At 61.4% G+C, this 26,541-nt stretch overlaps 3 protein-coding genes across 5 annotated transcripts in view; 2 read left to right on the forward strand and 1 right to left on the reverse strand.

The window, feature by feature from the left end:
• The window catches only part of ALKBH5 (alkB, alkylation repair homolog 5 (E. coli)), a 17,546-nt gene extending 12,805 nt beyond the window's left edge, over positions 1-4,741 (forward strand). For both annotated transcript variants that reach the window (XM_004945197.5, NM_001257201.3), the window contains exon 5: positions 477-4,741. In XM_004945197.5, coding sequence (XP_004945254.1) covers positions 477-660 — 184 coding nt within the window. In that variant the 3' untranslated portion in view covers positions 661-4,741. The remainder of the gene's footprint in view (positions 1-476) is intronic.
• On the forward strand, positions 3,840-17,851 carry LLGL1 (LLGL1, scribble cell polarity complex component). 2 transcript variants are annotated; one of them, XM_015294417.4, is made up of 23 exons: positions 3,840-6,169; positions 8,139-8,236; positions 10,444-10,525; positions 10,620-10,735; positions 11,533-11,691; positions 11,774-11,936; positions 12,029-12,164; positions 12,274-12,328; positions 12,422-12,579; positions 12,673-12,890; positions 12,970-13,037; positions 13,400-13,553; positions 13,876-13,980; positions 14,126-14,418; positions 14,488-14,641; positions 14,719-14,872; positions 14,960-15,243; positions 15,433-15,697; positions 15,787-15,901; positions 16,005-16,096; positions 16,296-16,419; positions 16,510-16,589; positions 16,707-17,851. In XM_015294417.4, exons 1-22 carry the CDS (start codon positions 5,630-5,632, stop codon positions 16,586-16,588), a joined length of 3,612 nt encoding a protein of 1,203 aa, XP_015149903.4. In that variant the 5' UTR covers positions 3,840-5,629; the 3' UTR covers position 16,589; positions 16,707-17,851. The 2 variants fall into 2 exon arrangements, with proteins under 2 accessions (XP_015149903.4, XP_015149904.4); XM_015294418.4 differs by having other exon boundaries at positions 14,725-14,872.
• A 134-nt stretch (positions 17,852-17,985) lies between these two features.
• On the reverse strand, positions 17,986-26,525 carry FLII (FLII, actin remodeling protein). Its single transcript, NM_001030635.2, has 30 exons — positions 26,432-26,525; positions 25,798-25,908; positions 25,218-25,289; positions 24,987-25,067; positions 24,680-24,765; positions 24,374-24,535; positions 24,188-24,291; positions 23,931-24,106; positions 23,667-23,824; positions 23,448-23,532; positions 23,110-23,257; positions 22,898-23,031; positions 22,616-22,828; positions 22,361-22,540; positions 22,203-22,285; positions 22,042-22,116; positions 21,725-21,808; positions 21,484-21,655; positions 21,302-21,406; positions 20,899-21,090; positions 20,619-20,807; positions 20,393-20,532; positions 20,075-20,300; positions 19,632-19,786; positions 19,483-19,543; positions 19,267-19,395; positions 19,065-19,171; positions 18,752-18,857; positions 18,614-18,679; positions 17,986-18,521 (listed from the first exon to the last, which is right to left on the reverse strand). Exons 1-30 carry the CDS (start codon positions 26,492-26,494, stop codon positions 18,387-18,389), a joined length of 3,798 nt encoding a protein of 1,265 aa, NP_001025806.2. The 5' UTR covers positions 26,495-26,525; the 3' UTR covers positions 17,986-18,386.
• Between the last annotated feature and the right edge of the window lie 16 nt (positions 26,526-26,541).

A 26,541-nucleotide genomic window follows, 5' to 3' on the forward strand; every position in this document is an offset into this window, starting at 1 on the left:
CACTGTGGTAACGTTTGAGAGAACTAGCAGGAGGACAAAGGAGCTCAGAGCTGATGTTTAATCCTGCACCGTAAGTATCCTAGCAGCTTAGCACAGAGCTGAGCTTGTTTTTGGGCTCCTCTGTAGGAGGCAGACCGCTGTGCCCAAGGAATGTTTGTTGGTACCACAAGCTGCACTTCAAGAGGGCTGATCAGGCTGTTTGGAGGTGTCCCTGGTGGAGATAAAGACCAAAGCTCACCACGTGAAGGCAAAGGACTCGCGCTTGTAAAAGCAAAGTTCTCAGCTCTTTCATGGGACGTGCAGCTTGGCGATGTGCTCCTGCTCTGAGAGCTGTGTGCTCAGTACTGGGAGAGCAGTGTGGAAAAAGTCACTCACAGTGCTCAAAGTATGCAAAAATCCAGATGGTATCCGCACAAGGAGTGCTTAAATCCTGTTGTGGATGTGTTCTCACACCCTCTTTCTCTCTTTCTCCATAGGCCACGGATTCTAGAAATGGATAAAGAGGAGAACAGGCGCTCAGTCCTCTTACCAAAACATAGGAGACGGAGCAACTTCAGCTCTGAGAACTATTGGCGAAGGTCTTACGAGTACACGGAGGACTGTGATGAGGAGGAGGAGGATGGCAGCCCAGCCAGGAAAGTTAAAATGAGGCGACACTGAGGAATGCACTTTCCAGGCTTGTGGAGCTGATGAGATTGGCCTCTAGTCTGTGAAAACTTTCTCCTCCCTCTGGCTATTTTCCATTTAGCTTCAGTTTTGGTTTTTCCTTTCAGGCTGAAGAGTAAACAGGAAGGATCTAGTGGTTTGTTTTTATGAATGGAGGAATGCTGAGACATATGTAAGGATGGAACATGTCCAGTACACACGGTGTCCTGAGTCATGGGTCAGATGGGCATCTCTACCATAGGAAGCAGATAACGTTATGCCAGGCTGTCTGTTGGGATTTCTTTGAGAACACCAAAAAGTTTAACTGTTTCATTGTGCAAGATTCAAGAATTGTATTTTGTTTTGTTGGTTTTTTTTTTTTTTTTTTGCTTTAACTTTCTTCTTTTCCAAATGTTCTAAATATGATGTTGTTAGACCCCAGGAGCTGAAATTCTCTGTGGTGGCCTCGTATTCCTTGCTTCACCAAAGGGCTCCTTGGTCTGCTTATACCTAGTTGTTGCTGGGTTGTGTTTTAAGGGTGTACCCTGCAGTAACTGGAAGTTTGAAGCTTTTCAGACTCCTTTTGCTGCATTGATTACAAAGGGTTTAGGACATTTGTGTTGCACTTTAGTACCAGTTTTAAATGCCATAGATTTCCTTTCCAGTCCCTTTTCCCAAGCCAGCTTGGGCTCACAGCTTTGTGTTCCTGTGCTGCCCTCTCCAAGAAGAATGTACTTAAGCTCTGGTTTCTCAGTGCTGTTCTGACCAGTCATCTGTTTTGGCTGAGGATGGAGCCATGGCTGGCTTCACTGATGTTGGTCCAGTGCTGACCTGAGGTCTGTATTGGAGCCTGGGAGCTGCAGAGCAAGTGACTGCATTGAGTACGTGCTGCTTTCCCGAGCTAGAGACAGCAGAGAGGAGTTGGGAGGGAGGCTGTGCTTTGGGGGGTGTTTGCCTTGGGACCCCCTGAGAAGATGTGGGATGCTGCTGGGTACAGAGGAGCTCTGTTTTGGCCCACAGGATGTTTGTCAGCTATCACTGCAGCAGTTGTCTGATGCCCTCTTGTTTCTGTGCGTGTTCTGGGGTAGGGACTCTGGTTGCCCCAGGAAGTGCTGAGAGGCGTGAGGCGTTTCACCCTGTGGAGGTAACCTTAGAAGACTGCCTTCTTCCTCATCTTTTCCCACTGGTTTGTGTTTGCCCTGCCTGAAATCTGCGTTTTGCAGGTTTGGGGCCCAACACCATATTTAGAAGCCTACTTTTAAGAAACTTTCTCCAATTGATTCTTTGATCCCAAGTGTTGGCAGTTGTAAGGAGTAGTCTTATTTTAAAATTTTTACTGCTTTGTCCTTCCTCCAATTGTAGTTTTTCTTAGTGTTGTGTCCCCCACTCTTCATGATCTGCACGCTTGGTAATAAAAAGATGTAATATATTTTGAATCCCGTTTGCTGCTGTCTTGAGGAGCCACCGGTCAAAAAACGGGCGCTGTTCCTTAGTGATCAGGCATGTTTGCTGACATCTGGGTCTCGTCGTCCTTTTCCTTCCCTGCTGACTTCTGCAGCTCCCACCATTCATCTGTCCTTGGGCTCACTGCTGAGGCTGGATCTAGCAGTCACATTAGTGTAAAGGAAATTACTGTCACCTTCAGCATGGCACTGAGCTGCAGGAGGTTTTGTAGGTGAGGCTCCTACTGCCTGTCTTTGATTGTCTTGATCTAATTGCTTTCCTGGTGAGAGCTCTCTTTGGCTCGGTGTGGAGCCTTGAGAGCAGCCTCATGGCCAGCCTTCGAAGGCACGTACCTGTCTTGTCTGCCCAGAGATCTGGAAGTTCGTGAATCTGGGACTTCTGAAAGGCCATTATCAGTCCACACTCAGCATTTGAAGCAGCATTCCTCCTGCTCCTAGCTTGCAGCAGAGAACCCAGGCCATCTCTTGGCTACAAACCCCGTTTTGGAAAGCTTGGCATTCTCCAGCAGCAAAACAGCATGCAGGGAGCAGCGATCTCTTCTCCTCCTTATGGCTGGTGTCTGTAAACATCTCTGGCAAGCTAGAAACCTGCTAGTGGGATGCCTGGGGTGGCTGTTCTTAATTCTGGATTTGCTGTGGACATATCCCGTTCCCTCCAAGGGCATTAGGCTGTGCTGCTTTGTGCTGCTGGCAACGGCAGGGCAGAGCCACCTGTGTTCCCTTGCTGGAGGTCTCTGCTCTGCACAGCCTGCTCTCCCCCCCTTCCCAATTTTATGCCTACCTCTGCAATATGGATACTGTACTCTGGTGTCTCAGCTCACAGTGAAGACAACCTGCCTTCCCGGGGCCGCTCCCTGAAGCAGCAGGAGCACTGTGACTCTCATGGGACAAGATAATTTCCACGAAAGGCTGAACAAAGCACCCTGAGGTCTTACCTCCTAGCCTGGTACCGTCACCTCATCCCAGTCCTCGTGCAGTCTGTACGTGTGCAGGCATCCCGCTTGTCCCATTGGGTTTTGTATTCCTGCATGCCACCTCTGGGAACTCTGCCCTCCTTTTCCCCATCCCAGGTCTGTGCCGTGGGTCTGAGCTGGCAGCCATCGCTGGAGCTGCTCTCCTGCCGCCCTCTGCTTCGTTTTGCTTTTAGTTTTCAAGCTGACTGCTTGGGGCTTGACACCTTGGCAAGAGTGGGACACAACCGATCTGACCCGTAGGATCTCTTGGGCAAGAGTCCCCAGCGTGCAGGCAGGCCATCTCCCCCACTTGTACAGACATTTTATATACACACGGATGTATATGTGTAGATACATGGTTTTTTAACTCTTTTGCACTGAACAACATTGGGGTGAAACCTTGATTTGAAACAAGAAGACACATTTTTCACATGGATCCAGATGTCTAGATCCCTTACTGTGACTTGTTTGTTAAAACTGTGGCTCAAAACACTGCTGATGCCCATACCTGTTCTCTGTCCTGGCTGTGTGAAGGCTTCCATCAGACCAGTGGTGTGAGTCTGGTGTGGAGATGGGCTTACGTGCAGGCCTGACCAAGTCTGCTTCTTTGTCTTCATGTAGTTCAGCAATGCAGTCCCAACTCCTCTCCATCCACCTGCAGCGTGCTGTCTGTGTAACCTGCTCACCCCTCCAGGGGCATAAGGCTGTGTACGATGTGATGACCCCACAAGCACTCAGACCCACAGCCCAGACCATGAGAACTGTCTTTCCTAAGGAAGGGGGAGGTAGATGGGAGTTGTCCCTGCTTTTCTGCAAAGGGAGGAATTTGGGTTTGCTGCCCTTACCTGCGTATTGAGAAGACTTGGCGGTCCAACTAAGGCTCTTGTGTTGGTTGTGTAGGCTTCACTTGTCCTCTGGAAGAGAACCTGGGGCTGTTTGCCAGCAGTGAGAGGTGAGCTGGCTCAGGGAGGGGCTGTCAGAGCCTGGTGGAGGCTGCCAGCTGTGATTTCCACCTCCCTGCAGCGTGCAGGCAGCGGGGAAGCCCCAGTTTCCACATCTAGCCCTGAACTCAGGGCTGGGACACCACCGGCCACTCATGCTGGCTTCAGAGATGTCTCAATCCAAACCCATGGCTAGGAATGGACTGGAGGGGGGCTCGGGGCACGGCCGTGGGGTCTGGCCCCCCATCCAGTGGCAAATTGTCTTTTGTCTGCCAATCGCCTTCCTTTTCCTGGCGAGGAGGAGAAATGCTGAGCCCAGAACTGTGTCTCTGCTCCTTCCTGCCCCCCCCTGCCCACACTTACGAGTTCTGGCTGACTTTAATTTTGTTTTATAAGATTCTAATTTTTTTGGTTACAAATAATTAAAAAAAAAATTAAAAAAAAAAAAAAAGAAAGTGGCAATATTTTTTTCTGTAAGCTTTTCCTAGGAAAAAGCGTGGTTTGTAACAAAGTTGTACAGTTCTGAAGTTTGAGATACGAGAAGTACTGTGTGAAACGCTGTAAATGGGGCAGAGATTATTTTATGTACAGTCTGACGCAGGGAGATACTTTTAATTCTGGTTGATTCTTAGGAAGAATTTGGTTCTTCACTGTCAGGGTTTGGAATTTCATGGTTTCATTATTATTATTTTTTTCTTGTATAGATTGCTGCATTAATTGAATAAAAGCAGAAAGCATCGCTGTGCCTGCCTGTGCGGTGGGGCTGGGATCGCTGCGGGAGAGGGGAGTGCTTCTAAATAAAGGGGAGCTCTGGGAGGAACGCGTGCTGCCCTGGAAACCAGGATGGGGCTGCAGTGGGTGCTCCCTGCCTGGTCCTCTGCTTTGGTTCCCCATGGTGTGGGTGCTGAAGATGTCCCCGTCCTCCCACCACGCTCTGGTGCTGAGGTGCTGTGGTTCTGTGCTTTGGCCTCGCTGGGGCCCCTCGTGGGCCTTGCCCCGCACCTTCCTCCTGTGAGAGGGGCTGTGTGCTGCCTGCCGTGGTGTCCTTCCTCCTGTTCTTCTTCCTCCTGTTCTACTTCCTCCTCCTCCACAGGCACAGATTGCACCCACAGAGCGGTCAGGCGCTGCTGCCCGGGGTGCGGAGGGGTCACTGGAGGTGTTGAAGGACCGCTGAGGTGTGGCACTGAGGGACGTGGTTTGGTGTCGTGGTATGGATGGCCCGGGGTTGGACGTGGTGACCTGAGAGGGTTTTTCCAAACAGAACGGTTCTGTAGTTCCTGGCCGAGCTCCCGTTCTGTCCCCACACGGGTACCATCGCGTTCCTCTGTTCGCCCCACAAGAACCTTTCACAGTAGGGGTGCCAGGACCGCTGCTGGCTGCCCGCCGTCCCTGGCCCCACCCCAAAGGCCCAACCTGCCCCTGGAGGGAACCTGAAGAGGGAAACCGAGGCACGAGGCCTCGCAGCCCCGCAGCGTGCGGGCGGCCCGCTGTTACTCAGCGGGGAGTGCTGGCCCAGCCCTGAGCGCGGCGCCCGCCTGACTCAGCCGGACCGGGCCCTGCGGCCCCGCGGGTGAGGCCTGCCCTGGGCCGCTCCGTGCGGTGAGCCCCGGCACCCTCCGCGGCCAGGATGAGCGGCCTGGAGGTGCCCCCGCCGCCCCTCGGCCCAACCCTGAAGAGAAAAAAAAAAATGCGAAAGAATGAGGGAGGAAAAAAAAAAAAAAGGGAGAAACCTATTGGCTGCCGTGAAGGGCTGCGGGAGAGCGAACTACAACTCCCAGCACCCCCCGCGCCGGCGCATGCGCAGCGCAGAAAGGAGGGCGCCGCTGCGCCGTGCGTGCGGACGCGCGCTGATTGGCGGGACGCGCTGTCCGTCAGGGCCACACCCCGCCCCGCCGCGGCGGTGCCTGCCCGGGGCTCGGCGCGCGGCGCTCGGCGCTCGGAGCGGGGGGGGGCGCCCGCACCGGGACCGGCACCGGACCGGCACCGCGACCGGGAGCGGCACCGCCGGCAGCGGGAGCGTCTGCCCCGGGATCACCGGCCCCGCCCGCCGCCTCCCGGTACCGAACCGAGCCCCGCCGGCCCCACCATGATGAAGTTTCGGTTCCGGCGGCAGGGCGCCGAGCCGCACCGCGAGCGGCTCCGCCACGACCTCTTCGCCTTCAGCAAGGTGCGGGCCGGGCGGGGGGCGGGACCCCTGGGCGGCGGCGGCGGGAGGAGGCGGTACCGGAGGCCCCCCCCGAGCTGTGCGGGATGCGGGACCCCCGGGGGGGCGGCCCCCTGCGGGACTGCGGGCGGGGCGGCCCCGGGGCGGTGGGGCGCCGGGGTTTGCGTGTGGGGGTCGTACATCGCTGCCCTCCCCCCCCCCCCCCCCCGCTCATACCGAGACCCCCCCGGGCGGCAGCACCCCGGTACCGGAGCACCCAGCGCGGGTATACTGAGGGTTTGGGGACCCCCGCACCCACGACGTCCCCGAGCGTGACCCTGCGGGACCGGGGGGGGCTCTGTGGCCGCCTCATAGCACTGCAGCGCAGTGATACCCCCGGGACCGGGGGCTGCTTTGCTCCCCCGTAACGCGCCCCGTGGCTCTGGGGGCCCCCGGCTGCTGCAGCGCCGTGCCGCCGTCCTGGTGTCACCCCGGTACCTCTCTGTGCCCCCTCCCCGCTGGGGGAGCCCCTCCATCCTTCCCGCCCGGAGCCCCGCAGCGCTGGGACGTCCCCGACTCCTGGTGACACCGAGGGCAGGAAAACATTGTCACCGTGCCCTCCTCCCTTGGATACGGCCCCCCCCCTATTGCTCCCCACAGGTTCGGGCTGCCCCAAACTCACAGCAGGGTCTCAGCCCCGCCCCTCAGCCCACCCCAGTTTTGGGGTCCCACCACCAGACCCGGTTCTGGGGGGGGTGTATCCCAGGGGGTGGGGGATGACTGCGTGGCGGAAGCTGTGAGTGCCCCGGGACGCTGCCTGCCCACCTGCCTCCCATTAACGTCTTGGGTTTTGTTAGTTTTTTTTTTTTTTTTGCTTCCTTGCGAGCTCCAAATCTGCCTCAGATTTGCTGTAATTTGGCCCAGAGTGCTCCTTGGCCGTCCGGAGCAGCCTGCTGCCGGATGCGGCCCCACTGCTGGTGGGAGGAGGGGGGGCTGCGAGGGGAGCGGGTGCTCGGCCACCATCCCCAGTGCTGCCACCCCCGGCTCCCTGGGCATCCCCAGTGCCACCGTCCCTGGATCCTCGAGCAGCCCCCGGTGCCGTTGTCCCCAATAGCACTGCCACCACTGGGGCTCCAGGCGGCGGTGGGTGGGGTGGTTGTCCTGCAGTGAGGGTGTTTTTGGGGCTCTGCTGGGGTGGTCCCATCAGCCCCCATCCAAGCACTGCGCTCAGAGTGTCCCCATGGTGCCACCCCCCTCCCCCCCGGTGGCTTTCAGCATCCTGGAGCCATACGTGCATCCCACAGAGCCTTTGGGGTGCCGTGTGGGTGATGGGGACCGGCACCCAAATTTGTCCTCAGACTGAGGGCATTGCAGAACCCTCCTGCAAGGGGACGTTGTGGTCCCTGCTGCCAGGTGACACCGCAGAGCAGCCCTTGGCACAATCGGGAGGTGTCACCCCGGAGCATTTTGGTGTCGCAGCCCCTGGGAGTGCTCCCTGGTGTGAAGGTGGTGGATGTCCCCCCCACCCCACCCCTGTCCCCAAATGCTGCCCAGCCCCTCCCGGAGCAGCAAGTCTGGGCACGCTGCTGTCACGGACTTCCTTGGGAAGGTGCCCGCGGGGGCTCAGCGTGGCCGGTGCTGCTCCCTGGCTGGTCCCGCTTGCCTGGTTCTCCACGGCACCACCGGGAACCCCCGTGTGCTCCTCGGGGTGCTGCTGTGGATGGGGGCATCCCCGTGCCTTTGGGTGGTGGGCTTCACCTCTCTAAGGTTAGGGTAGCCATGGTTCTTTGGTGTCTTTTGGGGTGGTTTGGTCAGTTTTGGGATGTGGACCCCTAAGGCAGCTTTGGGTACTGCTGTGGCATCTTCAGTGCACTGCAGGGCCGGGGCTGTAGCAGCTCAGTGCCACCCTGCTGGGCTGTGGGGGTGCTGCTACTCCTGTGAGGGGGGGCGGGGTTTGGGGGGGGGCTCTGCTCTGATCCCTCTGTCCCCGCAGACGGTGGAGCATGGCTTCCCCAGCCAGCCCAGCGCCCTGGCCTACGACCCCCGGCTGCGCGTGATGGCCATCGGCACCAAGGCAGGAGCTGTCAAGCTGTATCCTTTCTTACCCCCTCCCCCCACCCCCCTCCAAAAAACAAAACACTGAGGAGGGGGGGAACGCAGCCCCCGGCCACGTCCTGGCGGTGTCCGTCCATCCGTCCAGCTGGGCTGCAGCTGTGCTGAGCTGGGGGGGGGGGGGGAAGTGCTGGGGGCTGGAGCAGAACGGCTGCCTTGTCCCGAACTGTGCGCCCGGAGCGGTGTTTTGGGGGAGGAAAACGCGGTGGAAAACAAACCCAAGCAAAACCCAGGAGTGGGGTGGGATGGATGCTCCCGTCCCGGGATGCTGCGGCTGTGCTTTGTTGTGAGCGGGGAGACTCTGCCGTGCTGCTGGCGGGCAGCCAGGGCTGGATGCGGCCACATCGGGGGCCCCGCGCTGCAGGAATGTGGGGGGGCCCTGGGGGGGCTGCATCCCGTGCAGGATTCTTTTTTCTTTTCTTTTTTTTTTTTCCCTTCTTTTTTTTTTAATTTATTTTTTTGGAGGGGAGGGTTGTCCCCGCTTCCCTGCCTCCATCAGCTTGCTCCGTTCCTGGCTTGAAGATGGCATTTGAGTGCTAGGGCTGCTCCGGTCCCATCCTGATGCCATCCTGCCCATTCTGTGCTGGTCCAGCTCTGGGTAAGATGTTTGGGGACCATCTCCACCCAGAGCGATCTGTGTCCCCTCAGCCATGGGGGGGAGTCCCAGCACTCAATCCCCCTATAGTACTGCGCTGTTGCTGGGTGCTGCATGGCCCCAATGCTTTTCAGCCATCGGCATGTTTTGGGGATGGGGCATTGGGTTCCGTTTGGAGCCCTTTGGTGTTGTGCCACGGGGTGGTGAGCAGCGCTGGGTGCCATCGCCGTGCCCCATCCCCGTGGGTCGGCGGCTGCCCTGGGGCTGTGCTTTTGCCCCACTCCTTGATCCCCGCGGCCCCAACCCGGCTGTCTGGCTCCTCCGGGACGTCCCCAGCGCCGCGGCGGCTCCAGCCTGGCCACACCGGCGCTGCCAGACAGCTCCCACCTGCCAGAGCCGCCGGGCCGGTTCCCTGTGCCCAGGGCAGCGTGCGGGGCACGGGGCGGTGTGCGGAAACCACACTGCAGGGATGCATCCATCCCAGCCCCGCGTGCAGCTCTGGGGCGTGAGAGGCGATGCCCTCTCAATGGGGTTGGGACCACGGAGGCAGCTGGCTGGGAGGGCTGTGGCATCGGTGAGTTGGGGGCTGGGGGAGGCTCCTTGCTCTTGGGGTGCTGCGTGGTTATGGGCGCTGAGCATCGGTGCCGGTCCCGCCGCGCTTCCTGCCGAGCGGCGCGTTGCCGCTGGAGGAGCTGGGACCAGTTGGGTGAGTGCGGCCGTGCCGGCGCATACCAAACCCCACCCTGCTGAGAAAGAAGGGGGTGGCGGAGGCCAGGATCCGGCCCGGCCCTCGTGTGCCCGCCTGGCCGCGTGCCAACCGCATCCTGACCCGCGGCAGTGGTCGGAAGCGCCGGGCGGTGCGGTGACGGCGCGGTGAGGCGCTCGGTGCCGTGGTTGTGCCGCACCGGCGTTGGCTGCGTCCCTGTGCCCGCTGTGCTGGGGGAGCCCATGGGAAAGCTGGCGGCCCCAAGAGCTCCCAGCGCTGCGGACATTGTCCGTGCCCAAGTGAGCGTGGCTAATTGGGGCCGTCCCTGCGGGTGGGCTCCCCGGCCCGCTACTGAGAGCGCGATGGGGTGGCCAAATGGGACCGGGAATCTCTCGGGTCCGTCCCGTTGTGGTCCCACGCTCTGGGCTGGGGGGGAGTGCAGAGCGCGTCCCACCCCAGAGCTGAGCGCTGGGGCCTCCGGCTCAGCACCATCCAACCTCATTTCCTCAGCCGCAGCTGCAGACCCTCCGGCTCGCTGCTGTGCAGGGCCGCTCGGGGCCCTCTGTGCGGGGCTGGGGTGGGCTGGGGGCAGGAAGCGGGGGGGGGGAGCAGCGGGATGAGCACAGCGGCTGGCGGCAGAGCGGGTTGCTCCCAGCAACGCGAGCCAAAGGGCCGTTGCTTGGTGACCCTCGGCGAGGGATTGGGGGACGTGTGGGGGGGCATCAGGGATGTGGGGTGGGAGAGGAGGGGGTGTTTGGCTGCAATGAGGGGGGTTAATCTGGGTTCAGTGTGGGGTACTGGTTGAGTGGCATCCAAGCGGCGCTCGGAGGGGCTGTGTTGTTTTTTGTTGGGTTCTTTTTTGCTTTTCCTTAACGGCCCCCCCAGGTACGGTGCGCCCGGCGTGGAGCTGACGGGTTTGCATAAGGAGACGGCCACTGTCACCCAGCTGCACTTCCTGGCCGGGCAGGTAGGTGGGGGGATATGGGGGGGTCCCACTGAGTCCTGGCGGTGGCCACCGGAGGTCACCCACTGAGCTCACCCACTGTTCCCACCCTGCCCAGGGCTGGCTGCTGTCCCTGCTGGATGACAACTCACTGCACCTCTGGGAGATCTACCAGAAGGAGGGCTGCTCCCACCTGGAGGAGACGCGCAGCTTCGGGCTGCCAGCACGCCCCGGGTCAGGCGCTGCGCCGCTCCTCCTCCTGCCCTGTGCTGTGCTGGGGTTGGGGGGCTCCCATCCGCCTTCGGTCCCTGTGGGGTGACCCCGCTGTGGGTGGTGATGCTCATTTCCTCACCGGGCGCATTGGGGCGGTGATGGGTGAGGTCTGCCAGAGTTTACACCCGGCTCTGCGCCGGGGTGAGGCTTGGCTTGGCTGCAGGGCTTGCGCTGATTGTTCTGCTTAAAGAGGGGAGGGGGGGAAACGTGCAGCGGGGATGGAGCAGAGCAGCTCTGCGGCGTGGGAGTGCTGGGACAGGGAGCTGCCGGGCTCTGTGCACACCTGGACAGTGATAAGGGCACCGACCCTGTGCTGGGAACGGTGTGGGGGAGCGGGTGGCTGCAGCCGAGGTGACCTTGCCTGGGGATCTGGAGGGATATGGGAGAACCTTGGCCAAATCGTTTCCCCCCTGCCCCCCCCCCCCCCCCACTCCACCCCAGGTCTGGCCATGGTGAAAGCCACGTGGCCCTGCGGTGGCTCAGGGTCTCATGGGGACCTTTGATTTGTGTGTCCCCTCTGGTGAAGGTCTCCGTTCTCCGTGCTGCCTCCACGCAGCCCTGATCTCAGGGTGTAATTAATGGCTCAGTAATTGCCTGTCACCACTGAGGCTGATAGTGGTGACCAAGCAGCCTGGCTGCTGTCCCTGTGCGCCATCCTCATCCCCTTTGGAGTGATGCTGGAGCAGGATGGGAGGCTCTTGGGGTATCCCTCCTGGCGTTGGGGTCACATAGCTGACACAGCTCTGCTCTCCCCACAGCTGCTCCCCCAGCATCACACGGGTGACGGTGATCCTTCCCACGTCCCCGGGTGCCGTGACCTGCCTGGGCACGGAGGGCGGAGCGGTGTACTTCCTTGCACTGCCTGCCCTCGTGCTGCTGGAGGACAAAACCCTCTTCCAGGATGAGATCCTACAAAGGTGAGCACCGGCCCTGCACCCCCAAAACCCCAATTCCTGACCTTTTTCCCCCCCTCTCACCCCACTGTTCTCTCCTCTACAGCGTGCCCGATGATTACCGCTGTGGGAAGGCACTGGGGCCAGTGGAGTCCATCCAGGAGCACCCCCAGGATGCTGGGAGGCTGCTGATTGGGTACAGCCGGGGGCTGGTGGCCCTGTGGGACCAGAGCACGCGCACCGTGCAGCATCTCTTCCTCGGGAACCAGGTACCTGGGCCAGGCCGGCTCCTTTACGGTGGGGAGGGGTTCCACCCTGCTTCTTCCCTTGGTCCCAAATCCCCGCTGTCCCCTTTTCACAGCAGCTGGAGAGCCTGGCCTGGGAGCACAGCGGGAAGAACATCGTCAGCTCACACAGTGACGGCAGCTACATGGTGTGGGCAGTGGGCGGCAGCGGGCAGCGCACCCAGCAGCCCGTCATGGCCACCATCCCCTACGGTGGGTGGGCACCTGCCCCCAAAGCCTTCCCGAGGGGCACGCGGGGGCCCAGCCTTTGGGATCACATTAGGGTTTGAATGTTATAAATGTGGCGTGACCTTTGTTTCAGGTCCGTTCCCCTGCAAAGCCATCAGCAAAATCCTGTGGCGGACGTGTGAGTCGGGGTAGGTGATGATGATGGGGACGTGCAGTGCTGGGGGGGGTTGATGCAGGGACGGTGCCTCATGGAGCCGTGACCCATCTGCTTTCCTCCACAGCAACCCCTTCATCATCTTCAGCGGTGGCATGCCGCGGGCCAGCTACGGCGACCGGCACTGCGTCAGTGTGCTGCAGGGACAGAGCCTCGCCACGCTGGACTTCACCTCTCGTGTCATCGACTTCTTCACAGTGCAGGACCCTGAGGTGCCAGAGGGAGGTATGTCCTGTGGCACCGACCCCACGTTCCCTGGGTTGGGGTTTCCATTACCTTCATCCCTCTACTTTTTTCCCCCTCCTCCCCCCCATCAAGGCTTTGAGAACCCCCGTGCCCTGGTGGTGCTGGTGGAGGAGGAGCTGGTGGTGATCGACCTGCAGACGCCGGGCTGGCCCACCATCCCCGCCCCATACCTGGCCCCGCTCCACTCCTCCGCCATCACCTGCTCCTACCACATCTCCAACGTGCCCCTCAAGCTCTGGGAGAGGATTGTCAGTGCCGGGGAGCAGCAGAGCCCGCGCCTCTCCTCTGCAGTGAGTGCTGGGGTCTGCAGGTAGGGGATGTGGAATGTGGGGGCACGCAGAGGTGTGACGCTCGGTAATGCTCCTCCAGGCCTGGCCCATCAATGGAGGGAAGAACCTGGCCCAGGAGCCCACTCAGAGGGGTCTGCTCCTCACCGGGTGAGTGCATCGGGGTGGCTGTGATGCAGGGGGGACCCTCAGTGCTAGGAGGGAAGGGGGACATCCTCAGCCCTTCCCATGGTGGGATGGGGCAGTGGTGGGAGGTGGGATGGGGCAGCGGGGTGGACCTTTTCCTGCACTGGGAACTGAAGCCTTGGGGATGCCTGGGGCGTACAGGGGTGCTGCTGGGCTGACAGTCCGCACTGTGCAGCTCAGTGGCCAGGCAGCAGCGTGTCACCACCGCGCTGTCCCCACGCTCAGCCCCTCCTGGCACGGCAGCCAGCAGCGCACAGGCGGCTCTTGTTAGCCCAGCAGATGCTAATGGCATCACCCCCCGCCCTGTCCCTCCACCCCCTCCCCAGGCACGAGGACGGCACCGTGCGGTTCTGGGACGCCTCAGGGGTATCCCTGAAGCCGCTGTACAAGCTGGGCACCGCCAACATCTTCCAGACCGACTGTGAGCACAATGACAGCCTCAACCAGGCAGGCGAGGAGGAGTGGCCGCCGTTCCGCAAGGTGATGTCCCCAGGGCTTGGGGGGGCACACACACCGTGCTGCAGCCCCCAGCACCCCCCTGCCTGCCTCTTGGGGGGGGATGTGCCTGTGGGAGCCGTCCCAGCTGCACTGTGGGGACGTGTCCCCTTGCTCAGGGCACAGCTGCTGCCTCAGTGACACAAGGGACACTTGTTCTGCACTCCCTGACCCATGGGTCTGCCCTGGCCTAGGAGGGGGACCCTGGGGCACTGGGGATGCGTGGGGATGGAGCTGCTCTGAGCGTGGTGCTCAGTGCTGCCCGCTGTCCCGTGGGTGTGTGACACATCTGTCCCTTCTTCCACAGGTGGGCTGCTTTGATCCCTACAGTGATGACCCCCGTCTGGGCATCCAGAAGATTGCTCTGTGCAAATACACAGCCAAGATGGTGGTGGCCGGCACAGCGGGGCAGGTAGCAACTGGGGGACACGGTGACACAGGGTGCCCCAAATCTGTGCAGCCTTCCCCCAAGAGAGCTCCCATCCATTGGTTCACCCTGCAGCCAGTGCATAGGGACCCTCCATGTCCCCCACTGGCCCCTTGTCTCCTCCCTGCAGGTGCTGGTGATGGAGCTGAGTGATGACAAGTCTGAGCATGCCGTCAGTGTGGCCACGGTGGATCTGCTGCAGGACCGCGAGGGCTTCACCTGGAAGGGCCACGACCGCCTGGCACCCCGGAACGGCCCCATCGCCTTCACCCCCGGCTTCCAGCCCAGCGTCCTGGTGCAGTGCGTGCCCCCCGCCGCTGTCACTGCTGTCACCCTGCACTCCGAGTGGAACCTGGTGGCTTTTGGCACCAGCCACGGCTTCGGGCTCTTTGATTACCACCGGCGCAACCCGGTGCTGGCCAGGTAAGGCGGTGACGCTCAGGGCCAGGGGACCTCATGCTGGGGTCTGGGCGCTGAGCGGTGGTGCTGCAGGTGTACGCTGCACCCCAATGACTCGCTGGCCATGGAGGGGCCCCTGTCCCGCGTCAAGTCCCTCAAGAAGTCCCTGCGGCAGTCCTTCCGCCGCATCCGCAAGAGCAGGGTGTCGGGCAAGAAGAGGCTGAACGCCGGCAGCCCCTCCAGCAAGGTGAGCACAGCGCAGGGCTCTGATCCCCTCCTGATGTGCTTGTGGCTCCTGACCCCCCACTCTCCCTGCTCTGCAAGGTGCAGGAGGCCAATGCGCAGCTGGCTGAGCAGGCGGGCCCCCCCGAGGTGGAGATGACACCGGTGCAGAGGCGCATCGAGCCCCGCTCGGCTGACGATTCGCTGTCCGGGGTGGTGCGGTGCCTTTACTTCGCCGACACCTTCCTCCGAGATGGTGAGAGCCCGCGGGCAGCCCCGGGCCCGGCGCTGTGCCATGGGGAGGAGCTGACTCAGGCTTTTTCCAATCTCTCTCGCCCTGCAGCCGCCCACCACGGCCCCACGATGTGGGCAGGGACCAACTCGGGCTCAGTGTTCGCCTACGCCCTGGAGGTGCCGTCACAGGAGAAGTTTTCGGAGCGGGCGGTGGAGGCGGTGCTGGGGAAGGAGATCCAGCTGATGCACCGTGCGCCCGTGGTGGCCATCGCCGTGCTGGACGGGCGGGGGAACCCACTGCCAGAGCCCTACGAGGTGTCACGGGACCTGGCCAAGGCTCCTGACATGCAGGGCAGCCACTCCATGCTCATCTCCTCAGAGGAGCAGTTCAAGGTGAGCATAAGCACCGAGGATGGGACCGGACATCCCCGATATGTCTGCTCTGGGTATCCCCATCTGCTCCAGTACCTGGAGGAGCATCCAGGCTGGGGTAACCAGAGGGACGGGGTGGCTCTCGGGGCGCCTTTGCTGAGTGCTCTCTGGTGCTGTTCTGACTCCCCTTGCCCTTCTCGCCCTCCCCAGGTCTTCACGCTGCCCAAAGTCAGCGCCAAGACCAAGTTCAAGCTGACTGCGCATGAGGGCTGCCGGGTGCGGAAGGTGGCCCTGGTCAGCCTGGCCAGCACTGGCGCCGAGGAGCGCGTGGAGAACTGCCTGGCCTGCCTCACCAACCTGGGCGACATCCACATCTTCACCGTGCCCGCCCTGCGGCCGCAGGTGCACTACAGCTGCATCCGCAAGGAGGACATCAGCGGCATCGCCTCCTGCGTCTTCACCAAGCACGGGCAGGGTGAGGGCTCAGCTCCACACAGCCTCGGTGTCCCCCACCTCTGCGGCTCCTGGGAGGTCCCTGATGCTCTCTGTCCGCCCGCCCTGCAGGTTTCTACTTGATTTCACCGTCCGAGTTTGAGCGCTTCTCCTTAAGCGCCAGGAATGTGACGGAGCCGCTGTGCTGCCTGGAGGTGTCCCGGCTGCAGGACACCTCGTGCCTCAGGTGGGTCGGGCCGGGGGGCTCCTCACCCCCCATGGAAGCACCCCGTGATGTCCGTCCCTGCATTGTGCTACCAGCGCTGACCTCTCCCCATGTTTCCTTCCAGCAACTCGATGGCGACGCCGAAGGTGCAGCAAGCCAATGGCACGCACGTCCCGCACAGCCCCGAGGCCAACCATTCCCCTGCTGACAGCGACCGTGAGTGGGAAAGGGACACGGCGGGGGGAGGAATGCGCTCTGGAGCTGGGCATCATTTTCAGTACTTATGGAGAGCTGATGTGGTGGGGGACAAGCAGCCCATGGCAGGGGTTGGTGCTGTGGGGTCCCTTCTACCCCAACCGCGGGGTTTGTGGGGCTGATGGCTCTGAGATCTCCATCCCTCCCCGTGGCTCCCCAGGGTCCCCCGAGGAGCGCCAGGCCACCTTCTCGCCCGGCTCCGTCGACTCGCCCAACAGCAGCATGGAGAACCCGCTGGACACCACCGGGGACATCACGGTGGAAGAAGTGAAGGATTTCCTGGCGTACGTTGTGGGAGGAGCAGCTCTGGGTGCTGCTGGCAGCTCTGAGGGGTCTCAGCAGAGCCCCGGCTGTATCTGGTTCATCTCCCCCAGATCCTCAGAGGAGGTGGAAAGGAACATGAGGAACGCCAGTGAGGACGAGGTGCGACCTGCGGGCATCCTCATCAAGTGAGGTGTGTGGGGGACGGTATCCTTGCGGGTGGGGAGCCCCTTTTCATCCCACTTTTGGGCCCCGCACCCCAGGATCCACATCCCCTTATCCCCGAGCTCAGGGGCTGTGTCTCCCATAGGCATCGCCGATGCCCGCGGCCCCCCCGGCCCATCTCAGTGTTCGGATTCCCGGGATGCGTGACTCGACTGGACCCCCCCGGCCCCCTCAGCGTAACGTAGACTCGTCTCCTCTCTAACATCTGCACCCCGGCTCCGGCACGCTCCCCCCACACCTCCTTGCCCGGCTGCCGGCCCCAGACCCCCCAGGCTGGCCCCGAGTTGGTGGGGGGGCCCCGTGTTGCACAAACTCTTCCCGGGGAAGATTTTTTTTTTTACATGGTCCGCTGTAGCTGTTCTCTGCTCCAGAGCCCCCCAGCCCAGGGGATGCTGCTGGTGGGGAGGGGAGGGAGGCTGTGATGGCTTTTGCCCCCCCACTATGCCTCATGGGTTTTGGTCCCCGGGGGGGAGGCACAGAACAAAGGGTGGGGGTTGGAAGCCCCCGGCATGGCCCCCCCCAGACCCCTGTCTCTGTTTACATGCCCGGCTCCCTGCAGTTTACAGCCCCTCCTCTGTGTGCCATGAGGGTCCGGGCTGCCACGTGGGGACTGTCCCCTTCCTGGGACCCTCCTGTCCCTCTGCTGCTCCCCAGCTGGGCGCTGCAGGGCTCGGGGAAGGGGGGGGGGGTCACAGGTGGCCTTTTTCTCATAGTGGCTTCTCCAAGGGCTATTCTCCAGGCTGGGCTCCCCGCCTGCTGCTCCTTTCTGACACTAATTCCTGCCATGGGTGGGTTTGGGATGGGATCACGCTGGGGGACGGGGAGGGCAGGGGCATGATGCTGGCTCCCGGCCCTGTGCAACCCCCCTGCCATTCCCTGGGGGTGTCACTGTGCCAAATTCCTGCTGGGCTCCCCATCCCTGCAGGGGCTGTGGTGATGTGGCTCTGTCCCTGCGGGGCTCAGCCTGGTGCCCGCCCATCTCATTCTGGGGATCCCCAGGGCCCTTTTGGCCCCCTCCCCCCCCAACTCTCTTTTGCGGTACATCTGGTGTGGGCCAGGGGGGGCCGGGAGAGGCAGCGCTGCCCCAGGCCCTGTCCTGGCTGGGGCTGTAGTGTCCCTGGTAGAAATCCCACCCTCCCCCCCTCCTTTTTTTTGGTAAGATGAATTTAGCATTGTTTAGTTATTAAAAATACTGGTTTTTAATATTGAAAATAAAGCATTTAATATCAACTGTGCCAGCATGTGGGTGTTGGGGGGACCTCGGCTGCCTGGGGCCAGTGACAATGGAGATGGGCTCGGGGTGGGGGGGCCGCTGTGCCCCCATATGGGAGCCAGAGGGGCACAGTCAGAGCCTGGCACGGTTGCGCGGTGACAATGCAGCCTTTATTGATATGATACCGATAGGCCAGCCTTGTTTGGGGTCGGTCCTATCTCTCCAGGACCATAAAAAAAAAGGGTGAGAGCCCCTCGCTCCCTCCCCCCAGTGCTCTGTAGCAAAGCATCCTCCCCCTGCTCCCCAGCTGCAGGGAGCTTGTTGCTGCTTCGGAGCAGCAATTTCCCTGAGCAGGACGGAGGCAGGGCCCTGCACTGCCCCATGTGCCCCTGAAGAAGGGAAGGGGCCGCGGGAGAAGGGGGGACAGGGACACCCCAGTGCCCCCCACTCGCCCCGGCTCAGAGAGAAGCGGATCCAGCGGTTGAGCGCAGGCGTGAGTGGTGCAGAATGCTGGGGGGGGTTCAGTGTGGGCCGTTCCCCTCCCCCAGGCCCTTACGCTGGGGGTTTGCGGAAGACACTCCAGGCGTGGAAGCAGCGGGTGAAGGGCCAGGGCTCGTTGCCTTTCCGCACCAAGCGCAGCTTGCGGGGCCGCGTGGGGTCCTTGGAGCGCATGTGTTGGATGTAGACCTGGGGTGTGGGACATGATCAGAGCCCACCAGGAATGGGAGAGAGACCCGAGGGGCGATGAAGGCGCCTGAATTCAGCACGCAGGGCCTTACCTGGCACGCTTTGAGGCTCAGCTTGATCTCCACCTGGCTGGTCTGGGTGCCCACCCACATGTAGACCTGCGGAAGGATGTGCAGATGGGCTCAGCCGTGGATCCGGGTGAGCACCGTGCGGCCCCACACCCCGCTCACCTCTTTCCCGTTGTCCAGCAGCATGATGTCGTCATCAGCCAGGTCGTCCTGGCAGAAATCAGAACACTTCTCTGACACGGCAAAATAGCCCTTCTCGTTGGAGCACCTACGGGAGAGGCAGAGGGCAGTGCCTCAGTGGCACGAGGTCGTCAGCGCTCGGTGATGGAGAAGTTGTTTGAGCCACAGCGTGCCCAGGGATGGACAGACAGTGGGGAGAGAGGCTTTGCCCATCGTAGGCTCAAGCCCCTACTGAAGGCAGGTGTGTCACTGCGGGACAAGGAATGGGACGAGCACATCCTGGGCCAGAACCCACCTGAAGAGCCGGGAGTGCTTCATGTATTCAGCATCTTCATCATAAGGCTTCTGGCTCCCGATGCCCACCCAAAAGAAGTTTTCGGGCTCCTCTCCCTCGTTGATCACCTGTGAGAACAAGGGTAGTGTCAAGGCTGAGTTCCTCCATCCCTCACCATTCTCAGGTAAGGTGGTGCTGAGCCCAACAGCCCCAGTCCTGTCACCTGCTTGCTGTAGGAGTCATCAAACATGTTGTTCATGATGTCCTCAGCCAGCTTGGCCTCGTCAGGGTCAGCAGCCCGTCCCACCCAGGTGTAGACAATGCCCTGGTTGTCTGTGCTCTCAAATGGGACCTGGGAAGAGCAGAACATCGGGGCTGGGGATGTGTGGCTGAGCCCCCCCCTTGCTGCTGGGGGAACATGCTCAGCCTCAGGCAGTACCTTGAGGATGAAGCAGAACTCAGAGTTGAGCAGCCCAGAGTCTGTGTTGATCTGGATGCACCTAGAAGAGAAGCCCGTGAGGCACAGTCAGCGGGAGCTGTGGTCCCCCAGCATTCCTGGGCAGCACCAACAGGTTGGGGGGAGCTGACCTGGTGCAGAGGGCTCCACCATTGGTGCGGATGTGGTACAGGCTGGGCTGGGGTGGGATGGTCTTCTCCTTCCGCTTGCCCCGGTGGATGACGAACCTCCTCTTGAAGTGTGACAGGAATTTGGGGTTCTCCTGCTGCTGGGTCATGCGCACCACCTGGGCGAGGTGGGTGTCAGCAGGGGCATGGGGCCCCCAACACAACCCCAAGCTCCAGGTGTGTGGGTGGCTGCTGGCACCTCTGTGCCACCATCTTCATCTCAACTGCCACCCCCTGCCCTCTGTCCGGGGGAGAGGGGTTACAGGGGAGCAGCAAGGCCAAGCAGGAGGACCCTCTATTACTCCTCCAGGAGCGGATAGGGGGATCCTTGGGGCTGGGGCTTCCTGGGCTGGGTTATGGGGCAGTTCCCCATGGGCAGTACGGGGGATCCCAGCACAGGGACTCACCTCTAGCTTGCCTGGGAAAAGACTCTCAAACTTCTTCTGCAGGCTGAACGTGAAGGTGAGCCAGCCCATGTTGGAGGCCTCACGGCCCTGCCAGAAGTACACGATGCACTGGAAGTCTTCTTCAGGTTGTTTGTCCTCCTCTTCTTCCTCACCCTCCTCATCTTCTTTGCCTTCACTCTTCTTTTTCTTCTCCTCCTCCTCCTCATATTCCACTGGCACCCAGTACCTGAGTGCAGGGACAGGGGTGAGGGGGGATCTGGGCAGGGCCGTGGGGGATGCAGGGGCTCAGCAACCCCAGGAGGGACAAGCTGGGCTCACCTGCAGAGGAAGACGTAGCAGTCATGCGTGTGGAAGTGGCCAAACTCCTCCTCAGGCAGCCGTGCAAATTTCTTGCCCTCCAGCACGAAGCCCTCCATCCCATCCAGGTCCTCATTCCACTCTTCCATCAGCTGCTCTGCCTGCAGATCCCCATGTGCTCGGTCAGCCCATGGAGCTCCGGGCCTGCTGCCACCATGGGGGACATGTGGGGCATCCCCAGCCCTACCTCACTCAGGGGCATGGGGGGCTGCCGGGGCAGGAAGAGCGCGGTGAGGTCAGCCTTCATCTGGTCCTTCTTCTCGGCATCCTTGCGCACCTTGCCGGCCAGGCCGCCCTCCTGCAGCACGTTCTCAGCGTTGCGGGTATAGTCCACTTGCAGGACGTCATCCCAGTTCTTGAACTTGGATTTGAACACCTAAACACAGAGGATGTGAGGTGAGGAGGGGGAGCAGAAGGCCCCAGGCATAACCCCATCCCTGCCCTTCAGATCTCTGTCCCCCCCCCACCTGGCACTCGGTGCCCTCCAGGTTCCGTGTGACCATGGCGTGCTTGGGGCGGTGCAGCATCCCGCACAGCTCCTGGCTCAGCTTCAGTGCTGCTGCTCGCACCAGCCGTGACGACTTCCTCCCGATCCAGATAAAGACATCAGACCAGCAGTCCAGGATGTACACATTCTTGGTGTCCAGCAGGCTCTGCAGCTGGGGCACAAAGGGAAGAGAGGGTCAGGTACCTCCTGAGCTTTTTCCAGGCTGGAAAACTCCCCAAGGCCAGCTGGGATAAGCAGAGCATCCTGCACCTGGGATACCACTGGCTGAGTCTGCCCCAGAGCGTGGCTGGAGGCAGGGAGAGAGCAGAACCCGTCTCACGGGTCAGAACAGGAAAGCCTCCCTGCCCCATCCTATGTCCTACCAGGCGCATCTCAGGCATCAGATCAGCCTTCAGTCTCTTCTTGTGCTCTACCGACAGCTTGTAGTTGATCTGGGGCAGCTCCAGGTAACCCAGCCCCAAGCCAACCTGCAGAGAGAACAGGGACACAGGGTGAGGATGGCCGTGGCATAGCCATGACCCCACAGAGGGCGGCAGCTCCTCACCTTGTACAGCTTGGGTTTGTGGGGCTGGAAGTCATCGGGGACGCAGGGCTGGATCTCCTCGGGCTGCCCCCCCAGCACCTCCCAGAACTCGGGGCTCTCCTGGCCCTGGTAGAGCAGTGTGATCTCTGCTTTGCCCTTGCGCTCATTCTTGTTGATCTTCTCAGCGAAGAGCCTGTGGGAGCACTGCGTGAGGTGGGCTCCCCGCCACCCTGGGTCCCCAGCCCAGGTTGTCAGCCCCTACCTGGCCTTGGTGGTGCTGCTCAGCGTGGCCTGGCTGCCCCGCCACACAAAAAGCTCCAGGCCGTGGTCCAGGAGGAAGACAAAGCTGGAGAACACGGAGATAGAGCAGGTGAGGAAGGGAGCAGGATGCACCACTGTCCTCCCCACACTGGGGTCTTTGTGGAGCAAGCGGGGCCTCTGCACAGGGTTTGAATCGCTGGTCTTACAGAAGGGCGGCTCATTTCTACCCTAAAGCTGCAGCCTCGTTGTCTTGGCTTGGACCTGGCTCCCTGTCCCTTTTTAGGGACCCGTATGTGCCCTCATTCTTTCCCTGCTCACCGGGGGTCCAGAGATGTCCCTTTCAGTGCCACTGGCTCCAGCTTGATGTTCTTCTTCCCATAGACACGGTACAGCCTGGGGGAGAGAGATGGCCGTGGTTGAACATGGGGCACCACCTGCCCCGTGTGTCCCCCCTCCCCGCTGCCTGCCCCCAGCCCTACCTGGTGACATACTGCGTGTCCTCAACGGTGAAGAACCCGCTGGCCGTGCCGCCCTCAATGTAGGAGATGTCATTATCAAAAACCTGGGGGCAAAGAAAAAGGGATGAGGGTGGGGAATGGAAGGCTGGGGGCTGCGGGGGGCACTGGGGTAGCCTCACCTGGAGGAACTCATCGCTCTCATCCCCCATCTCCTCGCGGATGCAGCGGCACTCAGCCCCCAGGTAGTTGCGCAGGTTGACAGCGTGGATGGCAGAGCACGCCTTCTTGTCCAGAGTGGCCTCCTGCCCGATCCAGTAGTAGATCTCCCAGCTGAGGGAGCCGTTCTCATCCAGGAAGGTCTGTGGAGGGGCAGGGTGTGAGAAGGGCTGCCAGAAGTCCTGGGGACACGGGGATCTCCCGCTCCCCTCGCGTACCTTAAGCACGATGTAGCAGTCGGCCTCGTAGAACTTCCCATAGAAGGCATCATCTACCAGGGTGGGCACGAAGTTCTCGATCTGCCAGATGCTGAGGCCGGGCAGCTGCCCCACGTCCTCACTGAAGAACTCCGAGTAGTCCAACTGTGGCTTCTCCAGGCCCTGGTCCCAGCGGCGTGCCTTCAGGTCCGGTGCCTTTGCTTCACCACTCTCCTGCAGAGACAGGGATGGGTCACCCAGGTGGGATGCCCCGTGGTGGGACAGGGCTGGATGCAGACCTACCTCTATCTTCTTGTTCTTCTCCTGGGCCACATCTGACATGCCCTTCAGCACCTGCTTGGCTTGGTCATCCTGGGCTGAGTCCTTGCGCCGCCGCAGACGCATCTTGCGGGCCAGCGGGTCCTTGGTGCTGCTCCCTGGGGACAGTGGGATGGGGTGAGAGGCAGTGGGACCCCGCAGGCATGGCACGGGGCTGTGCCTCCTTGTCTACTTGCCTGCTGCAGCGGCTGCCACGGTGGCTGGTGAGGCTCCGGCCAGGCGGAGTTGGTTCTGCAGGGAGAAGTCGATGTTGTACCACTCTGATGTCCGCTCTGCCGGCTTCGGGGGCATCACCAGGTTGGGGTTCTCGCGCACATCCAGGACCTGCCGAGGGGATGGGAGACCTCAGTGCTCTGAGGCACGGAGACACCAAGGATGTGAGGTAGGATGGGAGAGCTCAGAACACTGCAAGCTTTGGGGAGGTGACGGGGGGTGATGCGCCAGGCTGCAGGCAGTGCCCTGTCCTCACCCCATGCCTCGGACTCCAGGGGCACACAGGGTGCTGGGCTCTCACCTCCATATCTGTCAGGAAGTGGATGGCCTCTGGCAGCGTCACCAGGCGGTTCTTGTTCAGCACTAGCTTCCGCAGCTTGGAGCACCTGTGGGGTAGCGGGATGCTGAGATAGGGCTGGGCCAGGGTTGCATTCTTCAGGACCCTCCACCCCTGCCACCTCCCAGCTCCACGTGTCCCCTCCAGGGGACAGCGCAAATCTGGCTGGGGGCTGCCCCCTACCTGCACAAGCTCTCAGGGATGAGCTCCAGGTTGTTGTTGGCTGCCATGAACTCCTCCAGGTTGGTGAGTTTGCCAATGCCTGAGGGGATCCCATCAAAGTCGAGCTTGTTGGAGTTGAGGTACATCTTCTTCAGCTTGGTCAGCTTGCAGATGGCCGACTGGGGAAGGAAGGGGGAGGTGGTGGGGTGAGGGCTGGCACCGCAGCTACAGCAGGGACACAATGGAGGGGTGGGGACACAACAGAGGGACGGGGATGGCACGCACAGGCAGGGAGGTGAGCTCATTGCGGGACAGGTTGAGGGTCTCCAGCTGTGTCCACTGGTCGATGCAGAGGGACAGCTCGGTGATCTGGTTGCTGCTGAGGTTGAGGCGCCGCAGGCTGCCCAGCGTGTAGAGGCACTCAGGAACACGGCTGAGGTTGTTGCAGGACAGGTCCACGTCTGCAGGGGGGACAAACAGGGCTGAGGCCACCAGGACACACGCCAGGACAGCGCCGACGCAACGCCCCAACGCAGCCCTACCTGCCAGGTTGACCAGGCTCTCCAGGCTGGTGGGCAGGTTGCTCTGCGTGCGCTGTGTGCTCCGGAGGTGCAGGGTCTGCAGAGCTGTCATTGCCGGGAGCTGCCTGTGTGTCACAACGACTGCATCAGGGTATGGCCCAGCATGGCTCCAATATCTTGGGAACTAGCCACAAAATGGAGCCGTACCGGAGCTGTGCGTGCAGCAGGGGGTTGTCATTGAGGATGAGGGTCTGGAGGTGCACCAGGCGTCTCATCTGCGGAGGGAGGCTCTCCAGCTTGTTGTTGCTCAGGTCAAGGTAGAGCAGGTCCGTGAGGTTGATGAAAAGCTGATTGGGGATGGTCTCAATTCTGCGGGGACACGGGGACCTTCAGAGTGGCCCTGGATGTGCGCTGGATCCAACCCAGAGAGGGGGACCCAGAGTGAAGTGGGGAGTGGAGGTGACAAGTGGAGGTGGTCGTGGTCAGGGGGAGCTGTGCTGCCAGGAGCCCCACCTGTTGTGGCCCAGGTTGAGCACCAGCATGTTCTTGGCATTCTCCAGCTCTCGGGGACACTCAGTCAGATCATTGCGGCTCAAGTCCTGGGGGATGAAAGCTGGCATCATCCTCAGCCCTGGGATGGGTCCCCCATACCACAACTACCACCCCCTCCCCCCCCAGGGACCACGGGGCATCTTTGGGACCACGCTCCAGATGCTCTTCAGTCCCACATGTGTCCTCGAAGGGCAGAAAGGAGCAGGACCAGAAGCCCAGGCTGAAGCTCTTGCTGGGGGAAAGGGCAGCACGGAGACTCAGCACTTACCAGCACCGAGAGGTCCTCCAGCTGGAAGATGTCATCGGGGACTCCTGAGTTCTTCAGGCTGTTTGCACGTGCCACGATTGCCTTCAAAGTGGACAGAGAGGAATGACTGCAGCCACCACCTGGCTCCAGCACCTGCTGAGCCCCTCAGGAGGACTGGGGCCACCCTTGTGTGGTCAAGAGATGCTTGGGGACAGCATCCCCGTTGCATGGGATGCTCAATGGGACACTCACCCGGAGGCAGGGCAGGCTAGACAGCTCACCGTGGAGCGTGGTAAGGCTGTTGTGGCTGACGGACAGGTGCTCCTGCAGGGAAGCAGGACAAAGGCCCAGTGAGTAGTGAGGGGAGCAGAGTTCAGCCCTGACCCGCATAGGGCTGCTGGGGCCCTAAACTGTCTGGGGGGGCTCCAGCTGTAGGCACCACCAGAGCAAAGCTCAACTATGGGCTCCACCAAGGGCTAGGCACAGAGCTTGAGCTGCCAGGGAACAATGCCAGGCAGCTGCTGGCTACTGCTATTTTCTTTTTTCTCCTTTGCTATAAGAGCCCAAACCCTTAATTCTCACCATAAACTTTCACCCTTCCCTTCTATTAACAGGCAGAGGAAGAAAGTGTGGTTTCTGGTCTGGTTTGCTAAGAAAACAAGGTGAAACCCAGCACACCCCTGCCTCAGCCCCTTTCCTAACAACTCCTGCATCCAATTTCAACCACACTTCCTCGCTCAGCCCTATTATTAGACGCTGGCACATGAGGCAGGCAGACAGCAGGTTCTTGGCTCCGCAGCCCCCCCAAGAGCCCCATCCCCTGCCCGCTCACCAGCTTCTGCAGGGCAGCGAGCTCCTCAGGCAGGTAGCAGAGCCCTGTGTGGTTCAGCTTCAGCCAGCGCAGGCTGGTCATCGCCTTCACGTGCTCTGGGAAGTAGCCACCCTGTGAGGGCACGAGGGTGAGAGAACTGTGTGACCCGTGGGGTGACAACGGAGAGACAGGGCTGGTGCTGTGGGGCTGCTGAGGGACAGATCACCCAGCACTATGGCACCGGGGACTGGGACCGCCCGGTCCCGTGGGAATGGGATTCAAGGATGGGATCATCCAGCCTTCTGGGATTGGGATCTGGGGACTGAGGTCACCCAACCGTACAGGATTTAGGGATGACATCACTCAGCCCTACAGGACAAGGACTGGGGGCTGACACCTCCCGGCTTCGCAGGGTCTCAGGTGTGGGTGTCCCGAAGTCCCCCTCACATAGCAGGGCCGGCCGGCCCCCCCTGGGGCCGGAACCACGACCGGGGCCGGGACTGATCGGCCCTACGCGGGGACCTCCGGGATCTCCGGGCCTGGCGGGGAGCGGACAGGCCTGACTGCCCCTCCCAGCACTACGGCACTGCCGCCGACTCTCTCCCCACCCCGCCCGCCCCTAAGCCGGGTACCGCCCCCGGTGATCCCCCCGCACCTTGAAGTCGTTACCGCTGAGGTCGACGCCGCGGACGAAGGGCAGCACCCCGGTGGCCGCCATGGCTGCGGGGAACCCGGCGGGACGCGGCACCGCCCCACCGCCTCGCT

Source organism: Gallus gallus, chromosome 14, assembly GCF_016699485.2.
Source record: "Gallus gallus isolate bGalGal1 chromosome 14, bGalGal1.mat.broiler.GRCg7b, whole genome shotgun sequence".
Lineage (NCBI taxonomy): Eukaryota > Metazoa > Chordata > Aves > Galliformes > Phasianidae > Gallus > Gallus gallus.